The sequence below is a fragment of the Sorex fumeus genome, unplaced genomic scaffold (genome assembly GCF_029834395.1).
Source record: "Sorex fumeus unplaced genomic scaffold, SorFum_2.1 ptg000009l, whole genome shotgun sequence".
NCBI lineage: Eukaryota > Metazoa > Chordata > Mammalia > Eulipotyphla > Soricidae > Sorex > Sorex fumeus.
Window position 1 is genome coordinate 22,382,280 of NW_026606066.1, and position 26,175 is coordinate 22,408,454.

The window sequence follows — 26,175 nt, forward strand, 5'->3', positions numbered from 1 at the left end:
TTTGAAAGAATGTCTACTATTTCTTTTAATTAGACTTTTGGACTCCATTTCGAATAAAATTAAAAGCTGCTCAAGGCTAATCCATATAATAGACTGCTTTGTTTAATAGGTCACATGTAATAGTATAGCATGGAAAAGGTGCTGATTAACATAAAATATATCAAGGGACGTTTTTGTTAGAAAACAAAGGAACTTTCCCCTTTACTCTCACAAATGAAAAGCTATCAACACCTGGCGCTTGTGCCTCTTTCAGCACCCAAGAAACTGCTCCTGAAATTTCTACTTACCTTATTTTGCGTGGTGTCAGTCCAAAAGACTCTGTGCAAGTGATAGTGAAAATCCACACCTACAGCTATTCCATGATTTTGAGAGCGCATCAGAAAATCCAGGCTTCTCCCGTGAATATCACCAATTAGCAAATCCTGACCATTGGAGAAGATAAGGGACGGTTCACCAGCTAAATATGAAAAAGGAACAAAAAATCATTGCAAGTGATGATGAGGGAACTTGTAACTTACTTGCATGATTTCTACTTTTCAGACTTTCTTCTATGCTACTTTACAATAAACTTCAAGGCATATGTAGAGGTGGAACTCTGCCCATTTTAGAAGGTGGTCAAATTGAGGCAAAAATGGTCCAAAACCAGGGCTGGAGCGATAGCACAGCGGGTAGGGCGCTTGCCTTGCACGCGGTCAACCTGGGTTCAATTCCCAGCATCCCATATGGTCCCCTGAGCACTGCCAGGAGTAATTCCTGAGTGCAGAGCCAGGAGTAACACCTGTGCATTGCTGGGTGTGACCAAAAAGAAAAAAAAAATCAAAAGTGGTCCAAAACCACAGCAAGCTTGGAACAGAGTGGCAGTAATTATCTGGAATACCGTTTGTCCAATGCTCTTTCGAGACACAAGAAAAGAACAGCGGACTACTTTCAAAAACTCTTGATTGTACATGTACCTTTTACCATTTGAAACTTTAAACCATGTAAAACAGAACACATTCAGAATTCCCGGGAAACAGCAATGGAAGATGCAAACCTGTATGTATCAATATCCTTACAAGCAAGCAAAACTAATAGGTTATTCATCATAGTCCTGCCTATAATATCAAATAGTAGAAAATCACTGTCACTGTCCTTCCATTGTTCATCGATTTGCTTGAGGGGGCCCAGTAATGTCTCCATTGTGACAATTGTTACTGTGTTTGGCATATCGAATATCTCCCGGGTAGCTTGCCAGGGTTTCCCGTATGTCATGGATAACTTGCCCGGCTCTCCGAGAGAGGTGGAGGAATCAAACTCCAGTTAGCCATGTTGGCCGCTTGCAAAGCAAACGCCCTACCTGCTGTGCTATCGCTCCAGCCCAGTAGGAAATATTATATTTAAAAAAAAATCTATCAGGGAAATCTAGAATATCAAGTCACCATGAAAAGGAATTAAGAAATGCTCTCTGTGTTGATTTGAAAATATACAATGCATTAGTATTGAAATTGCCTGCTTAGCTGTATGTCCCACCAGTCAGAGAATGGGCATTCATTAAAGGAGTATAATGTGAAATATATAAGCACATCTAATATTAGTACATGAACAATTGTGGTATTAGTCCTATCTCTTAAAAAAAATTTAGTTGGGGCTGGAGAGATAGCACAGCGGGTAGGGAGTTTGCCTTGCCGACCCGGGTTCGATTCCCAGCATCCCATATGGTCCCCTGAGCACTGCCAGGAGTAACTCCTGAGTGCAGAGCCAGGAGTAACCCCTGCGCATCGCTCGGTGTGACCCAAAAAGAAAAAAAAATGTTAAGGAAAGGGAATGCCCTGCCACAGAGGTAGGGTGGGATGGGGGGAATGGGGGATGGGAGAGATACTGGGACCTGTGGTGGTGGAAAATGGGCACTGGTGGAGGGATGGGCATTTGATCATTGTATAATTGAAACCCAAGCACAAAAATTTGTAAGTCTACAACTGTACCTTATGTTGTTTCACTAATAAAATTTTTTTTAAAAATTTAGTTAAGGATGCATATTTCTAAAATCTTGTTTTTTGCATGAATAACTTCCAGAATTGAAATAAATTGAATTCATTGAAAATGGAAAGGTTAAGCTAGACTAAGGAATAGAGGTAGGAGACATCCTATGACATATTTCTTATAACTAAGTTCTTTAAAAAGTGAATATTATCTATTCAATATAAATAACTTACTTGTTACATACTGACAAAGACATTTCTACATAAATAAAATCTTGAAAATGATTGTCATGCAGCAGTAAATTTCAGAAGACCATGAAAGACAGATCAAAATCAGTGATAAAACAATTTTTAAAAAGTGCCTGCCACAGACTCCATCTGGGTGGAGTGGGCAAGAAACTCAGGACGTGGTGGAGGGAAGTGGATAATGGGGATAGTATTGGTTAGAACATTGCAAACCTGAAAGTCAATGATAAATAACTGTGCAAAGCATAGTGATTCAACATGAGTAAATAAATAAATAAATGAATAAATAAATAAATAAATAAAGAGCAAAACTGAAAGAGAACCAAAGACTAAAGTCATTATCTTATAAGACAGAAGCTTATGGTGACAAAAAGCTAGCTTTGGGGAACTGTGTTCTGTTGCAGAATTCTCCCTACTTTCCTCTACTACAGTATTCTTTTATTACTGGATAATATCCATATGAGAGCATTTGCACAATTCCAAATTTGGTAGGTCTATTTTGAACCATCTCCAAATGTTGCACAAGCATTGTCAAAAGTATCTCCAAAAATATCATTGTGTAGATAAATTAAAAGTCAAATGTCCAAGTTACTCAAAGGATGACATAAAATTCCACAATTTAAGAATGGGCACTGGTGGAGGGATGGGTATTCAATCATTGCATGACTAAAACGTAAGCATAAAAGTTTGTAAGTCTGTAACTACCCCACCGTGATTAATTTAAAAATAAAAAATTAAATATTAAAAATTTCCACAATTTAATGAAGTGAATGACAATATGCATAAAGGGAACAAGAAACAAATGTTTGTAAATGTCAATAATGGTCAGTGATGGTTCATAAACCAATCCCTACAAGTAAGTATAGGAAACTATTCCTGATCCATTCTTCTGGCAGCAGGGGTCCCTCCAGATTTGTGATGATAAAATCTGCCATGTATAAAAATGCACATACCTCCTTTATCATATGAAAAGAAGCTGTCAAATCAAAAGCTTAGAAATGATAAGTGTCTTAAATTTACTCACAAGAAGTATTAGCTTTGCAATGACGACCATTCTCCAAGATATACCCTTCTCCACAGTTGCACCGATGATGACCAACTCGGTTTTCACATAACTGGTCACAAATTCCCCACACCTGGCACTCATCGAAATCTGCCACAGGGAAAACAAGCACATGAGGTCATGTTTACCAGTATTTCTTGAGCATGCAAAATGCTTGGGCAAATTATATAAGGAATATATTGAGACCAGATCTAAAGAAGCCTCCTCTGGGGCTAACACAAATCCTGCGCATACACACAACCACCAACAACAAAAGAATTTAGAACATGTGTGTGTGTGTGTGCGTGTGTGTGTGTGTGTGTGTGTATGTGTTTGGCAGGAGGTGAGGATCCACATAAGTTTGAACCATATGTGGCTGGGGATGGGGTACTCAGGAGCTACTCCTGTCTCTGCATGTGGGGTTTCCCCTGGAAGCATTTAGGGATCCATCAATGCTGGAGAAATCTAACATGAGTCTCCTATGTATAGTACAGGAGCTACCCCTCCAGTACTATACTGAATTTTGGTGCCAATGCTTCCAGACTGTTGGGAGTGAGCTCGAAGGGCAAGTGGACCCCAGATTTAATTCGCAGCACCTCAGTGGCTCTCAATACTGCTGGGTGTGGCCCTAACACCAAAAAATGATTGGAGTTCTGAAATTCCAATCGATGGTAAGCAATGATAGCTCTCTGAAGATTCTTAAATATGTGCTTTAAAGGTCTCATCAATTCACACGGTTCTACAGGACAACACTAGTTCAGAATAAAGAACTGCTTTATAATACCAGCCCCGTCCAGAAGACATAAAATCTTTTAAATGTCCTATCTCCCTATCTGCCTATCTGCCTTCCTACTTGGGTGAAACAAATTTTAACCAAAATTTAAATTACTTTAAAACATGAAAAATAACTTATTCTCTATATTTATCTAGTATTCATTGTTTATTGAGTAATCCTTTGCTTCACAGAGCTCTTTCACCATTATCATCATTATCAATCCCCTTCTACTGTTTTAAGAGAGAATCAATATTAAACTTACATATAAACAATACCATGAGGGGCAGGGGAGAGGGGGACAACAGAAAACAAAATTCTGGCACAGTTGGCCAAATTTTCTGTTTCTCAGGAGGGGTTTGGATGCTTGAGTAAAGAAATTAAAGTCTGGGAAGTATTCAGGGAATAGCCTGCTCTCAGTAAATTGACATCAAATATTTTCTTTGACCTGCAAGTTTATGTTCACTCTTCCCTCTTCACTCTGTGCTCCCCTGGAAGAATATACCCATCCAAGCTCAGTCCCAGCCTCCACTACAGGTTCTCCTACCACTGGGCTTCTAAAATTGTCACATATATATCCAAAACAATCAAGTCTAGCGGTTGTCAAATTGCTAATACTGGGTTATATTTGCAAAAATCTCAGGGTGGTTTTCTCTCATAACTCCCTGATTACAGAGCCAAAGAAGGTCCAGGGATCAAAGATACTGTTTTCTCTTGGCTGGAGCGATAGCACAGCGGGTAGGGCGTTCGCCTTACAAGCGGCCAACACGGCCGACCGGAGTTCGATTCCTCCGCCCCTCTCGGAGAGCCCGGCAAGCTACCGAGAGTATTCGATATGCCAGACACAGTAACAACAAAGTCTCCAATGGAGACGTTACTGGGCCCGCTCGAGCAAATCGACGATCAACGGGAGGGCCTTTACCTCGAGCAAGTCTAAATTACCTACATAAAATGACATAACTTTCTTTCCAAGATCTGTGATGACCAAAAGAGAAGAGAAAAGATTAGTTCAATTTTGGAATAGATGAAGAATTGTGGTACACAGATTTTTATTTAGACATAAAAGTATGAAGTTAAGGAAATCACAATGAGCTATTACTTTACTCCAGTGGGATGAGCACAAATGAAAAAGAGCAGAAATAGAGCTAGAGAGATGTGCAGGGATTGAGGTACTAAGTGATTCACAAAAAGCTGAGCCTCCTTCAATCCCAGGTACCACATTTGTTCTTCCAAGTACAGTCAGGACTAATCCCAAATACCCTACCACCACCACTACCAAATACAACAAGTACTGGCAAAGACATGGGAGAAAAGGACTCCTTAATCACTGTTGGTGGAAAAGTGAGTCATCTGGTCTGATCTCTACAGAAAACAGTCTAGAGACCTGACTGTGGCAGGGTGTTGGGAGTGAAGTTGAGCTACTGCTCGTCCTGAGTGTAGAGCGAGAACCCTGTATGCCTGAAACTATTATTAACAATATTACAGTCACAATACCTACATAAGCATGAATAAGAAAAGACTTGAGAACTTGACCCAGCAACACCATTTGTTGACTGTGCCCCAAAATGATATTATGATATCCCTATTCCTATTTTTAATGCAGCACTATTCACAATGACCAAGATCAGAAAACAATCCCAAGTGCCAAAGAACGGATTAATGGAGAGAGTAGCTGTGGCATACATATACATAATGGAATACTATAGGAAAGAGTAAAATCATGTAATCCACTACTATCTTGATGGAATTTGAGGATACCAAAATGAGTGAAAGAGGACCACTCTGTTTGTCCTCACTTGTGGAATATAAGAGAAAAACAGTCAGCTGTAATAGCCACTAAGAGACAAACTGAATAACTTAGAACTTAGCCATGGCTTGAGTCAGGATATGGGAAAGTAGCTGAGGACACTGATGAAGAGATATACTCACTCTGGTTGTGGGTGTGAGTTGGAGCTACTGTAACTTAACTAACTGTCATCTCTGAAACTGAAAAAGTAGAGTTTAACCATTATCATCATGGGGAATATACCTGTGGTGCCAGATGTTAATGAGATGTATTGGGAAGATGATATATAAAAATATAAATATGGTGCTAATGTGAAATACACTTGAAATTAATAATGCTAAATATAATATAGTATTAAAAATAATCGTATTTTAGACAGGACATGATAAAGACTAATGGGTATAAGTAAATCAGTCTCCGTATCCTCAGATAAAGTTTCACCTAAACCTCACCTTGGCAGGAATACAAGGCCAGGATATTCACCCTCATGCTCCCAGAAAGTCATAACCTCCCTGTGAATCTAAATCTGTGTCTGTGGTTTTAGAGTAGGAGCAGAAGTTCTGCTGTCACTAAAACCTAAGGCATAAGTAGGACATTTTGTGAACATTCTAATAACTGCTTTAAAAGTTTGAACAGGTGACTGTCACTAAGAATGGCTGGATAAGACTATGTAGTCTTGTGGAATAACTAATTATTAATAAGTATTGGCAGCCTGAGTGAAGAATAATGAAGACAAACTTTAGACCTTTCCCAATGACCAGATATAATGGCAACTATTTAAAACACTAAAGGGTGCTTTCCAAAGGCCCCTCCTCACCCCATTCTTTATCTTTCTCTTTTTCATTCTTCTCTATCCTTATCCCCTTTTAGCTAGACATACTGCCTGGGCACTAACTTAACGTGCCCTTATTGGCTTAGACCCCCTTGGTCATCCTCAGCTTTATCTGGTGACGCGAATCCCCCTATGCTGAATGACCTTACTGCCCTAATCCTGAACCCCTCGGTCAACAAACAGCATGTCTTGTCAATCAGAAACAATGACCCTGATAAACAGCTTCATGGGCTGCAGCGGCACCATGGCCTAGTGAGCACAATCAAGGGCAGAAGATTTTGTGTCAGGATTTCTCCATTTTATTTCTGATTACCATAAGAGCATTCACTGGAGGGCATAGGTTCTAACACCTGAAACTTCTTTAATGAGCCAGCCATGCAGAAGTATGCACAACCGTACTGAGAGTATTTGTTAAATGGAAATGCTTGAAGGAGCAAACCAAAACAATTTCCCTAAAGCTCAGCTAAAACATGTGTAACTGGTTTCATAATGTCATGTATTGAAACAAATGAATTCTCTTCACACACAGAAAAGCAAAACATCAACTTCACTGAAGTGAATGTAAATCCACTTCAAAACTCAGGAGGGAATGGTAAAGAAATTCTTGAAGTACAGGAAAAAGTCAAAAAAAAAAAGGTCTCTGTTTTTGTGCATGTGGCGGGGGGAGGGGGGAAGTTGCCTCATTTGAACAAAGGCACAGATATAGACCTTAGGTATATCTCCAAATAAAGTCATCTAAAGTTCCACACAAATGCTAAAGGGACTGAAAGAGATTTACCATAAAATTTAAAACTAGTACATCAGTATGAGACTATTTCCATTATACCAGGAACCAAGTACATTCTATAAATCCTGAAACTGCTTTGTGTGCAATCCTGAAATTTTCCATATTACTGTCATTAATGAGATAAAAGTAACAACCCTGTGATAAAAATTCTCTGTATCTCAAAAGTTGAGAAAAAAATTAAGTGGCCTGAACCACTGACGTTAAGAAGCCTTAGACACATGAAAATTAATCCCAGAGCTCATCACAAATTTAGCCATCAGAAAAGAAAGCTGAAAAAGTGTTATTTTGCCCTTGGGTATGGGAAAGGGGTGGGGAAGGGAGGGTGTAGGAAATCCAAACTCATTTAACAGGTTGTGGGCATGGCAAGACGGATTCTGAAAGAGCCAATCATTCTTTTACTGAAAACACTTCATAGTTGATTAGTTGATCAGCTGAGCTCCAACTCCTCTTTGAGTGTTGAGCTCTCTCTCTCTCTCTCTCTCTCTCTCTCTCTCTCTCTCTCTCTCTCTCTCTCTTATGTGTGTGTGTGTGTTGTGGGGGAGGGGTTTAAATGCTGATAATACTGTGGCTTCTGGTATTTCTTTTGGAATTTCTTTTTTAACAAGTGGAAGAGGGAATGCCTAGGGAACTAAAAGCCTGGAAATCAGATTGGCAGCTCGTGGCAGTGACGGGAGGCGGGGAAATGTACAATTTGCCAAAAACAGAGGAAATGCCTCTCCCACAGAGATGAGCCCCACAACAAGCAAAAAGGATGATGCAGTGATGTCAGGAACAGAATCACGGGTTCCAAAGACAGAAGAGCCAAGTGACAACTGAAAATGATGATAATCTTGAATTCTTTGTAATGCCAGTTGTAGAACATGAGTTTTGTTGATGTTTTACAAAGGCTTAGACATTTGGAATCTTTCTTAAATTTCAAAGTTCCTTGAATCTTCAAGATTCCAGGGGCAAATGTGCACAAAGCACTTGGCCTTAATTGTGTTTTCTTCATACAGAGTTACTTAAGAGAAGCAATCACATCATGACCAAAACTTTTTTTTTATTTTTTTTTTATTAGTGAAACACCATGAGGTACAGTTGTAGATTTACAAAATTTTTGTGCTTGGGTTTCGTTTATACACTGATCAAATACCCACCCCTCCACCAGTGCCCATTTTCCACCACCATGGATAATATCCCTCCCCCCATCCCCCCCATCCCCCCCATCCCCCCTGCCACTGTGGCAGGGCATTCCCCCCTGTTCTCTCTCTCCTTTTGGGTGTCATATGACCAAAACTTTGAAACATGTTTTAATGATACCAGAAATAGAAAATTACCTGCTACGAACACCACAAGGTCAACTTTAATTGGACTGCTGTACCAGACACAAAAATCTAAATTTACTTGACATGTTGAGAGGAAATGAAACCTACTAACAATGTTCTCAAAAACTGAGGAATAGAATTTGCCAAGAGTTCTGACTTTTAAACTGAATTTATTTCTCATTTATAAAGACTGGAGTGAGCCTTGCTATGTCAGGTGAAAGACAACTCTGGTCACAGGATTCTAAGGGAAGTTTGAGAATCCTGGAAGAGAAGCAAGAGGAAGCGATGTGGACTTCCATGTGCTTTTAAGTGAAGGGTACTTATCAACTGCATTGAACTATACTTCGTACATCACAACCACACCAGCCTGGCTTCCAAACATTCAGGAAAACACAACAAAATACCTTCCTCATTAGGTAGTAGGCAACAGATTTTATGGCAACCTGACCAATTTAGAGTTTCAATTCCGAGATGCTTTTGAGAATTGCTAGACAGACCCTTCCTTTGCATTGTGCAATTCTCAAAAGCATCTCGGAATTGAAACTCTAAATTGGTCAGGTTGCCATAAAATCTATGTTACCTTTTTTTTATACACACCACCATTCCTGTTCACAATACCACACTTCATATTGACAATAACATAAGAATTCTTTCACACCCCAAGAAATGTGATAAAACAATCATGTCTCACCATTTACTTACCAATACAATGACCAGGTTCATTGGGGTCACTAATAAAACCTGGAAGACAGATGCACATTCCTCCATCTGGGGAAGCGCGGCAGTGGAATTCACAGAAGATATTAGCACAGGAGTTAGAATCTAAAAAGAGAAAAATACTTTGTTAAACCAAAATTGGTGGGAAGGTGTAACGGTGGTGGGATTGGTATTCGAATGTTTTGTAATGAAATATTGCGAACTATTTTAAAAAATAAAAAAAAATTTTTCCTTTTTGGGTCACACCCAGCGATGCTCAGGGGTTACTCCTGGCTTTGCACTCAGGAATCACTCCCGGCAGTGCTCGGGGGACCATATGGTATGCTGGGAATCGAACCTGGGTTGGCCGCGTGCAAGACAAACGCCCTACCCCCTGTGCTGTTGATCCAGCCCCCCAAAATAAAAATTTTAATAAACCAAATAAATAAACCAAAGGTGACCTTTGGATTAGGGCTGGAGCGAGAGCACAGCGGTAGGGCATTTGCCTTGCACACAGCCAACATGGCCAACCCAAGTTCGATTCCTCCACCCCTCTCAGAGAGCCCGGCAAGCTACTGGGAGTATCTCGCCCGCATAGCAGAGCCTGGCAAGCTACCCGTGATGTATTCGATATGCCAAACACAGTAACAACAAAGTCTCCAATGGAGACGTTACTGGGCCCGCTCGAGCAAATCAATGAACAACGGGAGGTCAGTGACTCAGTCAGTGACTCAGTGACCTTTGGATACAGACTAAAGTGCCCCTTTCTTCAAAATTAAAAACCAGTAGTAGAGGCACAAAATTATATGTTGCCTGAATATATGTATATATATATGTATATATATATATATATATATATATATTCAGACCTTTCTACAAGATATGAGCTTAGCACAACATAGGCTTAGTTTATATTTTAATTATAATATTTTAATTTTTTAAATCCATTGTCAAGGCTATTATAATGTTTATAAAGCATGCTGTTTATTGATATTCCAGTTCAGAAATCTATCTATGCATCTAGGTAATAGAAAGGATCCATAGACAGGTCAAGAATTCAAGTAACTGAGGTTAATTATCACTAAAAATATCTACCCTGCCTAAGCAGAGAATTGGTGGAAAATGGTGGAATTTCCATGGTGTAATTTTTTTTCATTGTGTTAACATTAAACCTTTTTGAAAAGTAACTGAAGAAATAACTCAACAGACTGAGCATGTATATATGCTTTGCATACAGGAAGCCTGGAATTGATCTCCAACAACACAAATTCTCCAAAGTACCACTGGCAGGACTCCTGAGATCTACTGGGATTTGCTCAAAAACAAAAGTAAGGAGGCTCAAAAATGAAATGTTTTAAAAAGACAAAAGGAAAGAAAATTCCAACTTATTAATTACATAGTAAAATAGTAAAATCTAGAAAAATCTAGAAAAGCTCTAGATAATGTGGAGAGTTGAAGCCAAGAAAAGTCTGTAGTCCATAGGGTTGATAGGTAGATGGCAGGAGGAATATTTTTCAGGTGTAGATGAATGAACACATACATAGGAGAGGAGTGGTGTTACATTATCCATTCGATTTCACAACTGAAAAAACAGTTTATGTCTTAGTAATCGGAACTCTATTTTGTTTTGAATACAGTCAGGCAAAACTGTATTCAAACTGTTTTCGTAAGTATAGCACAGGAATAGTCACCAAAACATTTTCAGTCATCAAAATTGTAATAAAACTATTCTTGGGTCAGGATAAAGAGATATGTTTAAGCTCTCTCCATAAAGAAACGGAGTTTATGTATTTGATCAAATGAATCATCTGAGTTAGGGCAACTGACTAGTCAATAAGACATTTATTTAGTAGCAGGGCTTGCGCCTTCCATAGAGAGCTACTTGGCTCTCTTGGTGAGTTGCTGAGCTTTTACATCCTGGTATATGCATGAACTGGTCCAGTCCAAAAGAATTTACAGAATGGTGAGAAATACCATTGGCTTAAGTGTTGGAGCAGATTACTATGCAAACAACAATTAATGTTGTTCAAGAAAAACAGATACAGGCTCATCTGAAAAGTATGTCAACTAAATGTCAATGAAATGATATTGATATTACTCACCACAATGTGTTCGAGCAGTGGAATTCGTCTCATCTTCTCCGTCTGGACAATCTATAACTCCGTCACAAACTTTTACACGTGGAATGCATTTTCCAGATTCTGGACAAGTCCATTCATCCCAAAAACACTCATGATCAAAATGAGTAGTGCTTTCTGTGTGCAGAAAAAGGTATAGTCAGTGAAGCAACATGTTTCTAATTCACGAGGAAGAGAGAAGAGAGGAGACAAGCTCACAAATGGCCTATATTTTACAATGAACTAAGTTTCTGTTGAAATTCTAAGGAATGAAAAAACAGAATGAAGGTCCCATATTTCTGAGAGAAGTTGTACCTAAACCAGTGTATAAGATGCAGGTCTGGTCTAAAATTATCAAAACTAGATTTTTAATTCCCAGAAGAGTCTATTAAATAATGTTGTATGAGTTAAGACTAGTATGGTAACACCAGGATTCTTGAATTTGTTTTGTTTGTTTGTTTTTATTTAGTGAAAATTATAACCCAACATAGGAAAATCTTGGGAGCACAAAAGCATGAGACCAATGAACGATCCTAAAAGAAGCATCAAGCATCTATAACGTCCTTTATGCTGTGGGTATTAGTAATTTCTGAACCAGTAGATGTACTTGCAAAGCGAAGGAAGAAAGTATCAATGGCACCTTTCTTCTCAAAGAGCACTTTCCAATGAAAATCTCTCTCAAACACTTCCCATTTTATGTCTTTTTCACCCCTGGATGTCAAAGACACATTTGGAACTCAGAATTTGTAAACAGAACAAAACAGAACCATTACTAAATTATGTTTACGCCTATTTTCACAGAAGTTCTTTGTAAAGGCTAAGTGATCTTACATTGGCCCCATGCTCCCTATTCCCCAGCCTACATGGTTTAGATAGATAATTGGTTAAAATAACCTTCAGCTTTAAACTTCAAAAGGAAAAAGTCCAAATGACCTTTAGAAAGGGAAGGAAGTGTTTGACCTATCTTGCTTTAAAAACAGACTTCAGTTATAACTATTTTACTAGTTGGGATCACCTTCCTCACAAACTAAGTTCCTAAAAATTGAATAGGTGAAACTTATTAGTCACACAGACCATCTCTAAGAAGAAAACTAAATAAGCTCTGGAAAACCTTCCAGCAGAACTTCTTCCCTTCCTTACCACATCCATTTTCATCTGCAGCATTTAGACAGTCAGGGCGACCATCACAGACCCAGTGTTGGTTAATGCAGAGACCACTGCTGCAAGTGAATTCATTGCCTTTGCAGGCAGGATAGTCTGGAAGAAAAAAAAATAGCTGTACTCCGAATAGACAAGCAACATGAACAAAATTTAAATGCTCACTTCACTAATTTGGGGTACTAAAAATTTCTTTGTCAATTCTTTAAGTATGATGACAATGATTTTTAAATGAATGTAGAGAAGGGGGGGAAAGAGGCAATGTGGAGGAAAGATAACCACAGACTAGGAAGTAAATTAAATAGCCAGGAGTGGTTCCCAATATGAAAAATAAGATAGCATACTTGAGCCAGGGGCTCGAGAGATAGCCCACTGGGTAGGCGTTTGTCTTGCGCTCAGCCGAACTGGTTCAATTCCTCTGCCCCTTTCGGAGAGCCCAGCAAGCTACTGAGATGATCTTTTCACGGCAAAGCCTGGCAAGCTACCAGTGACATATACATTATGCCAAAAACAGTAATAAGAAGTCTCACAGTGTAGACGTTACTGATGCCCACTCGAGCGAATTGATGAACAATGGGAGGACAGTGCTACAGTGCTACTTGAGCCAGAAGATCTAGTACATGGGTTGTTTGTCTTGTATGTAGCTAAACCTGGATTCAATCCTAACACTGCATGGTCCCCCACATTTCTAAACACCATTGGGTGTGACCCCCGCCATAAAAGAATGATATGCTCTAAGTGGACATAGATCGGAAGGCATTGTCTTACTTTATCACAAGCACTGTGATTTCCATCTAGAAACAAATGATGCTTAGTTGCTAGAACGAATTATAGCATAGTTCATTAAAATATTCAAATTATGAGTAAGAAGTTAAGGCTTTTTGACTTGCATGTGGTTGACCCCAATTCAATCCCAAGAAGATGCCTGGCAAGGCTGAGTGTGGTCTAGAAACCTCCAGAGTGGCCAGAAAAACCCTGGCCCAATAGGTCCCAAGGAGCTCTGCATCCTCAAGCAATTGCGTTGAACCACCTAAAAGGGGACCTCTCCTGAATTCTACTGGAGAAACCGTATGTATACACACACACACACACACACACACACACACACACACACACACACACACATCTTTAAGGTATTGATATCAGCCAATAAAAAATGGTATGTAGAAGGGAAAACAACAAGGTATATATTCCAATGATCATTGAAAGCTGTTGACTTATGAAATTGCTAAACCTCTCTCACAGACTTCAAACCACAATCTTTTAAAATGCATCCAGAGGTGCTAAGACAAGTGTGGTTTGCGACGCAGGCAATGGCATGGAAGGGAAAGTAAGGTAAGAAGGAAAAGGCAGGGGCTGGAGTGATAGTACAGTGGGTAGGGCGCTTGTCTAGCATGCAGCATGCAGCCCACCGGGGCTCTATCCCAGCATCCCATATGATCCCCCAAACACTGCCAGGAGTAATTCCTGAGTGCATGAACCAGGAGTAAGCCCTGTGCAATGCCGGGTGTGACCCGGAAAGAAAGAAAGAAAGAAAGAAAGAAAGAAAGAAAGAAAGAAGGAAGGAAGGAAGGAAGGAAGGAAGGAAGGAAGGAAGGAAGGAAGGAAGGAAGGAAGGAAAAGGCAGAGGCAACAAAATTCATATCTCTCTAACCACTCCGAAACTTGCTTGACCCTCTAATTTAAATGTCAGAAGAATTTCTAAGTGGAGAAACAAAACTACTTACTCCTGCAGACCCACCTCTCCCTTTCAAGTCTCCCCTCACTCTACTATCAAGGTTATCAGACCCATTCCTAAGAGTCCAGTTACACAGGGCACCTTGTGTCTGAGTAGCCCAAGGAAAGAATGCAAACTGTCCATCACCAACCCTTCAACTCCACACAGATCCTTGGAAGATAAAAGAGTGCAGTAATGCTGCAAGGCACGTGCCTTGGGGCCTAAATGATCTACCGGCTCCATCTACCACTAGATATCGTGACCTTTTGTTTGAAAGGTTGGGGTCAAAGGAAAACAATCCCAAGAGCATGATTCAGCATTAAGAAATCAACGTACTGCATGAGAGTTCATCAGTGCCATCCATGCAATCAGGCTCATGGTCACAGACAAAGTCACGAAACAAGCAGTATTCTGAGTCACAAAGAAACTCGTCAGGCAAGCACTGCTTAGCTGGAACACAGGGGGAAAACAAAGGGAATTTTAATTACATTGGAACCACGTATTCTCACAGGCAGCCTTTGTCTTCTTAATACACAGCAATGTACTGGTAAAAGTTTACCAACCAATTCTCTAAAGGCCCTAAAAATCAATGATTTTTAATATTTGCAAATTTTCATAGTGTAAATATCCTCTGATGCCTAATTTAAGGTTTTTAACATGAATTCACGAAACATAAAACTGACGGGTGAAAGTCAGTTTAAGTCAGCATACACTTTGTGTCTCATGTGTTCTACTTACTGCAGTTGCGTTCATCAGATAAATCCCTGCAATCATTGTACCCATCACATTTCTCATTGGTATTATAGCAGGCACCATTGTCGCAAGTAAGCTGGTCACAAGTTGGGTACTCTAGAAAAAAATGGAAACACAGATCTTAAATTAGGACATTCCGCCAGCAAATAGTTAATGAAATGCGTCACTGTCACTGTCACTGTCCTCCCCTTGTTCATCGATTTGCTCGAGCGGGCCCAGTAACATCTCCATTGTGACAATTGTTACTGTGTTTGGCATATGGAATACGTCACAGGTAGCTTGCCTGGCTTTGCTGTGCAGGCAAGATACGCTCGGTAGCTTGCTGGGCTCTTTGAGAGAGGAATTGAACCCAGCTCGGCTGGCCGGTTGCGCGCAAGGCAAACGCCCTACCACTGTGCTATCTATCCAGCCCAACATATTAATAAATATAAGACATTTAGACCGGGATTTTTAGCTCCTTAGTAAAGTGTATGCTCTATATGCAGACTATATGCAGAAACGTGTATACAACTGAATCAAGAAAGGAAATATTTTACTAAGGATCATGGAAAGTAGGGCAAAGATACAGTAATATAACCATGACATAAGTACACATATACAATGTGGGTCAAGCATTCATTTAGGTAGCACAAGACTTCACAAAAAGAGATGTAGGAACACAAAGATGCCCACCTGAAGTACATGCAAGCTTAGAGGTGAGGAATGAAAAGGAATTTAGTTCAAAGAGGAAAAAATGAACCTATACATGACTACAGATAACACTGAAGCAAACAAATGTACCTGCACACATGCTCTGTGGAATGAAAAATTATATCTCTCACATGGGTCACAGGGAAGCAGGTCTGATACCACAAAAACATTTTTCACTCTTATTATCTATATACACTATCCATGACACAGCTTTTGTGTGGGACGACATAAAGAGATATGTCTAGGAAAGCACTTTGAAAAGCATAATGTGCTCTTTGAGCACATTTAACTGTAACCACATCGTGGACATGTGTCGTTCACTACTATAACTCAGATACACAACATGGGGTTTGTTGGTCCAGTTGGGAAAATGAGACTGACTGTGTTGCCCACAAGAGAGAGGCGCTATCAGTCCCTATCCGCTCTGCTTCCCCTGTTTCAAAAACCACATCACACTAGCCCTACTTACAGATTTTATTCTGCTGGCCACTTCTGTCTTTCTCCCATGACTAACTGGAACACCCTAAGATAAAAAGCTCCTGTCGTTCATTGTGGAATTCCCAGCATTGGGACTGGGACCTGCCTCATAAAGCTTAAGAACTGTCTCATAAGCTGCCGAGCTATATATCACAGGTCAGTTTATGAGTTAGGAAAATTATGAGTTGCTGGAGAGACACTGGGCGAGTTAAGGCACTCAGCGTCCATGCAACTGACCCTGGTGAAATCCCCGCTTTATATATGGTTTCCTAAGCACTAACAGGAATGTTCCCTAGCACAGTCAGGAGTAATCCCTGACCACCCTGGCTATGGCCCAAAGACAAAACAAACAGACAAACAAACAACAACTGTCACTGTCCTCCCGTTGTTCATGGATTTGCTCCAGCGGGCCCAGTAACATTGCGAGACTTGTTACTGTGTTTGGCATATCATGTATGTTACTTGTTACTACTACTTGTTACTGTGTTTGGCATATCAAATATCAAATACATCACAGGTAGTTTGCGGGGCTTGCCGTGTAGGGGTGAAATACTCTCGGTAGCTTGCCGGGCTCTCCGAGAGGGGCAGAGGAATCGAACTCGGTGGGCCATGTTGGCTGTGTGCAAGGCAAATGCCCTACCCGCTGTGCTATCGCTCCAGCCCAGCAACAAAAACCCAAAATGTTGAACTTCCAATTTTGGAAACATTCAAGTACCTTCTTCAAACAAGTTATCTTTCTTGGTAATCATATTTTTATAATGATTCTCAGACTGCCTTCATAATAAGAAAACGTGTCGTCTCTCAGCTAAGATCTTAAAGACCTGCATTAGCCTCACCTTGAAGCTGCAATTTTTTCAGATTATTTTGCAGTTACAGTGTTTGCCTTGTGCTCAGCTGACCTGATTGATTCCTCTGTCCCTCTGAGAGCCCGGCGAGCTACCGAGAGTATCTCACCCGCAAGGCAGAGCCTGGCCAGCTCCCCATGCCAAAAACAGTAACAACAAGGCACACAATGAAGACGTTACTAGTGCCCATCGAGCAAATCTATGAACAACTGGAGGACAGTGCTACAGTGCTATTTTTTTTCTTTACTACTGATGGCTGGAACGATAGCACAGAGGTAGGGCGTTTGCCTTGCACGCAGCCAGCCCGGCCGAGCCAGGTTCAATTCCTCTGTCTCTCTTTCGGAGAGCCTGGAAAGCTACCAAGAGGATTTCGCCAGCTCGGCAAAGCCTGGCAAGCTCCCCGAGACCTATTCGATATGCCAAACACAGTAACAACAAGTCTCAAAATGGAGACATTACTGGGCCCGCTCGAGCAAAATCAATGAACAACAGGAGGACAGTGTTTTGTTTGGACTCCTGATGATAGGGTTTCATACAATGTTCCAACAGACCGCCCAGACTATCTGCTTCCATCAGTGTCCCTATTCCTACTCCACCCTACTCCTGCCTTCCCCACTGTCTCACCATCATGGCAAACTCAGTTCTGAGATTCTTTTGCCTTTGGCTATTTTTTTCCCTTTCTATGAATTATATTCCAAATGAGAGACATCATTTTATGTCTTCCTGTAATCCATCTGAGTAATTTCAACAAGCATATCTGTTCTGCAGCAAATTCACGTAGCAGAAAATTGCATTATTGCATCTTTTCTTGTAGCTGAGTAGTGTTCCATTTTGTACATGTACCAGTTTCTTTATCCAGGCATTTCTTCCTGGACACTGAGGTTTTTTCCGCATTTTGGTTATATATTCTACATGTTCTACATAATCTACAGTGAATAGGGCTGCAATGAACACAGAAGTTCAAATGTCCTTTTGGAATACCAGTCTTGGGGTCCTCGGTTTTCATTTCATTTCTCTTTGTAAATTTAATTTTTCATTTGGCTGATGCTGCCTAGTTGCTTCTTAAGAAAAATTCAAGTGAAACAGTTTTTGAATATCCAACAGTCTTTATTTTATTTCTGACCTTGACTATTTCCTGGGTAAAGAGGTAAATAATTTTGCTGCATTTGTTGAGAATCTAGTACCATGTAAAGTGCCATCTGTATGTATTTGATGTATATTTGGTTGTAACTGTTATTGTTGATGTTTTTGCTGTTCTTAGCATTTTAATTTCTTTCCGAGACTTTACAATCAAAACCACAAAAGATTCTTTACCATTATTACTTCATTATTACTTCAATATTAAGGTTTATACACACCCACATTTATACACACACCCCAATTGTGATGCTATTTTACATTTAGGAACTACAAATTTGGTTGGTCAGAGAAATAGTAATGAGGTTAGAACACTTATATTGTTTGTGGCTGCTGGGTGTGGTCACCAACACCCCATATGGTTCCCCAAGCCTAGCCAAGAGTAATTCCCAAGCACAGAGTCAGGATTAAATCCTGAGCACCAATGGGTGTAACCCGAAACAAACAAACAAAAAAAATCAAAAAACCCACTCAATGAGATTTGCAGGAATATTAAACAGGTAATTCAGATAATGTTTTGGATAGTCCCAGTTTTCATTTCAGGTGCATTGCATTGCTCTACTGAAATTATTTACATGTGTAGTACTATACACAATAGCCAAGATCTAAAAATAGTCACCATACCCAGTAACAGACTAGTAGAAAAAGAAATTATGGCTGAGAGAGAACTCAATAGACTGGAATGCAAGCTTTGCATAGAGGAGGATGACATATACTGCCCTCCCACCCAAGAACCAGTAGAAACAACAACTGAGTACTGCCAGATGTGGTACACTGCCACATGTGGTCAAAAGAAGAAAAAAAAGGGGGCTGGAGCAATAGCACAGCGGGTAGGGCGTTTGGCTTGCATTTGGTCAACCCGGGTTCAATTCCCAGCATCCCATCTGGTCCCCTGAGCACCGCTAGGGTAATTCCTGAGTGCAGAACCAGGAGTAAGCCCTGTGCATCGCCAGGTGTTATCCAAAAAGCCAAAAAACAAAAAAAAAAAAAAACAAGCTAAAGTGAAATCCTACATCGAATGCCTTCACTCAGATACCGAATGTAAACAAACACAGAAAGGGGGCCAGAGCAACACCACAAAGTGAAAGGTGTTTGCTCTGCATGCAGCCAACCTGGGTTCCATTCCCAACATCCCATATGGTCCCTCATGCACTGCCAAGAGTAATTCCTGAGTGCAGAGCCAGGAGCATTCCCAACGTGACCCCCAACCCTCCCCCCAAAAAACCACACACACACAACAAGGGTCATAGATATAGTTCAGTGACTAAGGTGCCACTTGGCACCATATATAGTCCCTGAAATTCCACCAGAAATGATCCTGTGAGCACAGAGACATGAGGACACCCTGAGCATTACCAAAAAAAGAGGAAAAAAAAAAAACATGCCAAAGAAACAATGGCCAATCAAAAAAAAGACACTGAGAGTCAGCTAGAATCAAGCATGCTAAGTGTGGAGTGGGGGTGGGGAAGTGCTGGGAGTGAGGGGGGACGAGAGACAGTGGGGGAGGCATGAAGTCACCAGCAGCCAGTGTGGTATAGCAACTTTTATCCCTGAAACGTCCATCTGAATGGTATGTTAAATAATTGTAAGTAATGGTATCTGTTTAATATCTGAGTGCCAATATTACAAAGAAACATTGATATAATTTTAAATGATAGGCAGGGGCTAAAGAGATGGGTAAAGCAGTGGGTAGGACATTTGCCTTCCACACAGCCAACCAGGTTCAATCCCTGGAATCTCATATTGTCTACTGAGCACCACCAGGAGTAATCCCTGAGCTAATAGCCATAAGTAAACCCTGAGGATTGCTGTCTGTCACCCCAAAACCAAAATACTAATAATAGTAGTAATATAATAATAAAATTAAAAATTAAAGGTACTTTAAAATAGCTCTGTAACAATGGAACAGGATTGAATATACTAACATCTCCCCCTCAATCATGTGATCACCTAATCTTTGATAAAGGAGCAAGAAATGTGAAGTGGAGTAAGGAAAGCCTCTTTAACAAATTGTGCTGGCAAAACTGGAAGGCTACATGCAAAAAAAAAAAATGGGCTCAGATCTCTGCCTAACACCATGTATAAAAATAAGATCAAAATGGATTAAAGACCTCAACATCATACCGTAATCCATAAGGTACATTGAAGACAAAGTTGGCAAAACCCTCCTGACATTGAAGCTAATGGTATCTTCAAAGATGTCACACCACTGGCCGAGCAAGTGAAAACAGAGATAGATCAATGGGACTATCTTAAAACTAAGAAACACCTCAAAAGAAACAGTGACCAAAATACAAAGACAGTCTACAGAATGGGAAAGGATATTTGCCGAATACAAGGGGTTGATTCGCCCTGACAAGGGGTTGATATCAAGGATATATAAAGTACTGGTTGAACTCCACAGGAAGAAAACATCCAACCCCATAAAAAAAAAAAAATGGGCCAATGAAATGAACAGAAACATTTTCAAAGAAGAAATCTGAATGGCAAAAAGGCACATGAGAAAATGCTCTATATCATTAAACATCAGGGAGATGCAGATCAAAACCACATTGAGATACCATCTCACACCTCAGAGACTGGCCCACATCCAAAAGAACTAAAGCAATTGGTGCTGGAGCGGATGTGGTGAGAAAGGGACCCTCCTTCACTGCTGGTGGGAATGCCGACTGGACCAGCCCTTTTGGAAAACAGTATGGACGATTCTCAAGAAATTAGAAATTGAGCTCCCATTTGACCCAGCAATACCACTCCTGGGAATATATCCCAGAGAGGCAAAAAAGTATAGTCGAAGTGACATCTGCACTTGTTTGTTCATTGCAGCACTCTTTACAATAGCCAGAATCCGGAAAAAAACGGAGTGCCCCAGAACAGATGACTGGTTAAAGAAACTTTGGTACATCTACACAATGGAGTACTATGTAGCTGTTAGAAAAGATGAAGTCATGAAATTTACATACAAGTGGTACTACATGGAAAGTATCATGATAAGCAAAATGAGTCAGAAAGAGAGGGAGACATAAAAAGATTGCATTCATCAGGGGGACATAAAGTAACAAAATTAATAATTAATAACCAAGAATAGCCAAGATCAGTACCAGGAGGATTACTCCATGACTTAGAGGCCAGCAGGGCATGCTAGGGGAAAGGGCAGCTCAGATAGAGAAGGATGCAGCAAATAAAGGGTGTTTGGAGGATCCTCCAAGGATGGGAGATGCATGTTGAAAGTAGACTATGGACTCAAGGCCTCTTTTGCAGACCACAAGACCCAAAAGGAGAGAGAGAACAAAAGGGAATGCCCTACCATAGAGGCAGGGTGGGATGGGGGGGAGTGAGGGTGGGATACTGGGATCCATGGTGGTGGAAAATGGGCACTGGTGGAGGGATGGGTGTTTGATCATTGTATAATCAAAACCCAAGCACAAAAATTTATAAGTCTACAACTGTACCTCATGGTGTTTCACTAATAAAAATTTTTTTAAAAAAACTCTGTAAAGGACCAGTGATGTTCAGCAGTGAAACATTTGCCTTAAAAAGTGAGACCATGAGATTTACCCCACAAACTGCAAGTTAAATGACTAGTTAAACATTTTTTCCACATTTCATACTTTAAGTCTAATTATAAAAGTTAGTGCTTAAGGATTTAGTTTTCTTTTCATCACTTGAGATGGTATGCTTTGCAAATGTATCTTCAAAGGGTCACAGGACTGTTGATTAATTTTCCCCTTTAAAAGACGCTAGATGCCAGCTGAGTCCTGCCAGCACTGCCCATCCCCCATGAATCAGAGTCAGCTTGTTATCTATCCTTTCAAGAGCAGCAGCAAGTAGAAGAAATCTTAGAAAGTCCAGCTCTTTGCCATAGATAAGCTATCGGTGTGCAGTTAAATTTATTTGGGCTACCTTATTAAGGTAGATAACTGAAGATATGAAAGATTGAGGACAAATATACTAAACGAATCTCTTATTCTCTTATTCTCAGCGTCAGGCTACTGAAGAGCCAGTGCCATAAAACTAAAAAGGAAAGAATGAAAGCAGTAACCCGGCTGACAGGACTCAATGTTTACTGACAAGGCTCATTCCCCCCAACAAACAAGGCCAGCTTGATGTCTTCAGGGAAAGGATTGTTTTGGTCAAAGGTCAGCAGGTTGACCCTAGGCAATGAGGAATGAACAACTTTCCTGTCTCCATTCACACTGATAATCAAGTTCTCCCCCTTTCCATCCCTGAAAACTTTTTGCAAGTGAACCAGAAGTATATGCCTGCCAGAAAGAATTCAGTTACTCAGCTACATTAAAGATTGAAAATATTTAGTATATCATTTCCTAGAGTGTGGGGCCAGAAAGATAACATAACAGGTAAGGCACTTGCCTTGTATGTAGCCCATCTGGATTTGTTCCCCGGAACTGCATACGGACCCCCAGCCCCTGCCAGCACAGAGTCAGGTGGGTACCCACACCTCCACCACCAATTTTTTTTTGTTTTTTTTTGGTTTTTTTTTGTTTTGGGGGTCACACCTGGCGATGCTCGGAGGTTACTCCTGGCTTTGCACTCAGTAATCACTCCTGGCAGTGCTCAGGGAACCATTTGGGATGCTGGGAATCAAACCCGGGTCGGCCGCATACAAGACAAACACCCTACCCGCTATGCTATCACTCCAGTTCCACCACCAAAAATTTTTCAAGAGTGAGTGACCAGTATATCAAGTAAGAAATAACAGATTCTTTCACAGTCAGTCACGGTCCTCCCGTTGTTCATCAATTTTTTTTTTCGAGCGGGCCCAGTAACATCTCCATCGTTGTTACTGTGTTTGGCATATCGAATACATCACGGGTAGCTTCCCAGGCTCTGCCGTGCTGGCGAGATACTAACAGATTCTTTTTTTTTTATTATTATTGGTGAAACACCATGAGGTACAGTTGTAGATTTACAAATTTTTGTGCTTGGATCTCGGTCATACCACGATCAAATACCCATCCCTCCACCAGTGCCCATTTTCCACCACCAGGATAATATCCCTCCCCCCCCCATCCCCCCATCCCCCCATCCCCCCCTGCCACTGTGGCAGGGCATTCCCTTTTGTTCTCTCTCTCCTTTTGGGTGTTGTGATCAGCAAAAGAGGCATTGAGTGGCGAACATGTTCAGTCCAGTCTACTTTCAACCTGCATCTCCCCTCCTGGGAGGATCCTCCAAACACCCTCCACTTGGTGTTCCCCTTTCTATCTGAATTGTCCTTTCCCCTAGAATACCCGGCTGGCCTCTAAGTTATGGAGTAATTCTCCTGGTGTTGATCTCAGCTATTCTTGGGTATTAATCTCATATTTTGTTACTTTATATCCCCCAGATGAATGCAATCTTTCTATGTCTATCCCTCTCTTTCTGATTCATTTCGCTTAGCATGATACTTTCCATATTGTACCACTTGTATGTAAAGACTAACAGATTCTTTATCTCTGAAAAATTTCTATTCTAGAAGAAAGAAAAATATTTATATTCCAGTTGACTCAAGGAAATGGAAGTTTACAATCCTTTGAGCTTCTTAATAAGGGCTATCTAAAATCCTACTTTTTTTTTTTACTGCTTATTTGCTTGGTGAGCCTGAGTCTAATGTGGACCTGTCTACATGGAGTAAATCCAGCATGTCACAGAAATGTCCTGCAGGGCTATAAGTAAAGGGAAAATGTAATAAGAGAAGAGATGGACAAGATGCCAAAGAAACACATCCTTCTAAGTTTTTGTCCAAATGGAAATATGGACAAGTAATTACTAAATAGCTCAGAGTTCACACAAAATTGCTAGAACATGCTACCTCTTCCCTTCTTTCTGTCTCCAAATCCCAAATGGCACTTATAAATCTTTGTTACTCACCCCAAATTGGGAGCTCCCCCCAATCATTCATAAGTGCCTCAATATATTTATCTTGATATTTTATTAATAATTTTCTTGCTTTAGTTCTGTCTAAATCGTACAGGAGGAAGGTGGCTCGGGAATCTTGTGGTTCTCTCATTCTGTTTATAGCAGGAGATGGAAATATTAAGTGTGACTTCCTCTTCAAGCCCATGTTCCCCCTTAAACATGTATCTCACTTCTCCATGTTTCTTTGCTTGCCTATCCCCACTCTAGAGAAGCCTGTGTTCTCTCTTGAACACAGCTTCTTTCTTTCTCTCCCCTGATATTTTCCTTAATAAGTTTCAACTAAAACAACCTTGTAACAGTAGATAAAGGGCCAGGAGGACTAGTCCAATGTTGGAAGTTTGCCACAAGCGGAGCAACCCTATGTACTTTACTATCACTCTAGTTGCTATTTAGTAATGTGTTTTTATTGGTTACTTTTTATTGACAACTGTGGAAATGGTATAAAATTGCTTCTGGAGGCATTTTCAATAAAGCAATCTTGTAAAAAAAAGGAAGACATTTTTTAAAGAAAGGGTGTGTGTGTGTGTGTGTGAGAGAGAGAGAGAGAGAGAGAGAGAGTGTATGTGTGTGTGTGTGTGTGTGTGTGTGTGTGTGTGTGTGTTAGTTTTAGGTACAGAAAAAAAACTAGCCAAGATGTAAACTCAAGAATTTACTGATGGAAGATACTTTCCAGAGAGCTGGGTGATCCTCACCACATATCCTCAAGTACATTACCCTGGAAATAGGGCACTTCCCCTGCTTATGGCCAATCTAGTTTGATTCTGGCATCCCATATGGCCTCCCAAGTACTACCAAGTCTGACTCCTGAGTGCAGAGCCAGGAGTTACCCCTGAATATTGCTATAGTATATTGGTTATAACCATAATAATCATTATGTTCAATAACATGTATTGAAAAGCCATGTGCCAAAACCTAAGCACACTCGTTTCATCCCTATAACAGCTCCATAAATCAGTTATTACTATTATACTTCATAGATGAGGAGCTTAAAACATGAGGGTGTAGGGAGGGGGGAAATTGCACCTGGTCAGTTGGAGAACTATAATTAAAAGTCAGGTCATCTGACTCCACAGACTATTCCCCTAATCACTGAATAAATACAGCTACTTCTTACAGCTTCATTATAGCAATAAGATTGAATGAAATCTAATATCTTTAAAAAGAGTATGAAAAGATGAAATCCAAGGAGAAAACCATTCAGTGTCCTGCTCCTTTTTTTTTAAGAAATCCAGAGAAGCAGGACTGTCTCAAAATTGCCATGATTCGTGGCAATGTCTTCTTCTAAAGACCTAAAAATGATCCAACTCCAAAATTTCAGAAAACCAGGAATACAGCTTTCCCGGAGTACCAGAACAGACAAGAGAATAAAGACCATGCGAACATTCCATAAAGGAGAAGGGGACCGATCCCTTCTAAGGTCTTGCCTTGAAAGAACCGAGCAAGGTCTGATCTGATAGCTGTTATCCCATATGGGCCCCAGAGCCTGCCAAAAGTGATTCCTAAATGCAGCGCCAGGAGTTATCCCAAGCACAGCCAGATGTGGCCTCAAAATATCAGATACAGGAGCTGGAATGATAGCACAGGTAGGGCATTTGCCTTGCCCATAGCCAACCTGGGTTCAATCCCAGGCATACTATATGGCACCCTGAGCACTGCCAGGAGTAATTCCTGAATGCAGAGCCAGAAAGAACCCCTAAGCATTGCCGGCTGTGACCCAAAAACAGCCAAAATATGAATAAATAAAAAATTAAAATAAAATCTTTTTGAAAAAATCAGATGCATATATAAAATTGAAATAGAATTTCAGCACCCTCTCAGAAAGACAAAACAATGAGTTCAAACAGAGCCCACCAAAAGGAAAGGTACTGATACATCGTTTTCCTCACCTGACTGACCCTGTAAAACTGGGGTCCAAGTAACAATGCCTCTGTTGTATCTATCTGTG

The 26,175-nt window shown here is 40.5% G+C and overlaps 1 protein-coding gene across 1 annotated transcript in view; it reads right to left on the reverse strand.

Annotated features, from left to right (window-relative positions):
* The window catches only part of LRP2 (LDL receptor related protein 2), a 195,557-nt gene that overhangs the window by 112,668 nt on the left and 56,714 nt on the right, over positions 1 to 26,175 (reverse strand). The window contains exons 6-12 of the mRNA XM_056110472.1: positions 15,154 to 15,264; positions 14,752 to 14,865; positions 12,681 to 12,797; positions 11,526 to 11,678; positions 9,430 to 9,549; positions 3,229 to 3,357; positions 288 to 457 (exon numbers count right to left, since the gene is read on the reverse strand). Coding sequence (XP_055966447.1) covers positions 288 to 457; positions 3,229 to 3,357; positions 9,430 to 9,549; positions 11,526 to 11,678; positions 12,681 to 12,797; positions 14,752 to 14,865; positions 15,154 to 15,264 — 914 coding nt within the window. The remainder of the gene's footprint in view (positions 1 to 287; positions 458 to 3,228; positions 3,358 to 9,429; positions 9,550 to 11,525; positions 11,679 to 12,680; positions 12,798 to 14,751; positions 14,866 to 15,153; positions 15,265 to 26,175) is intronic.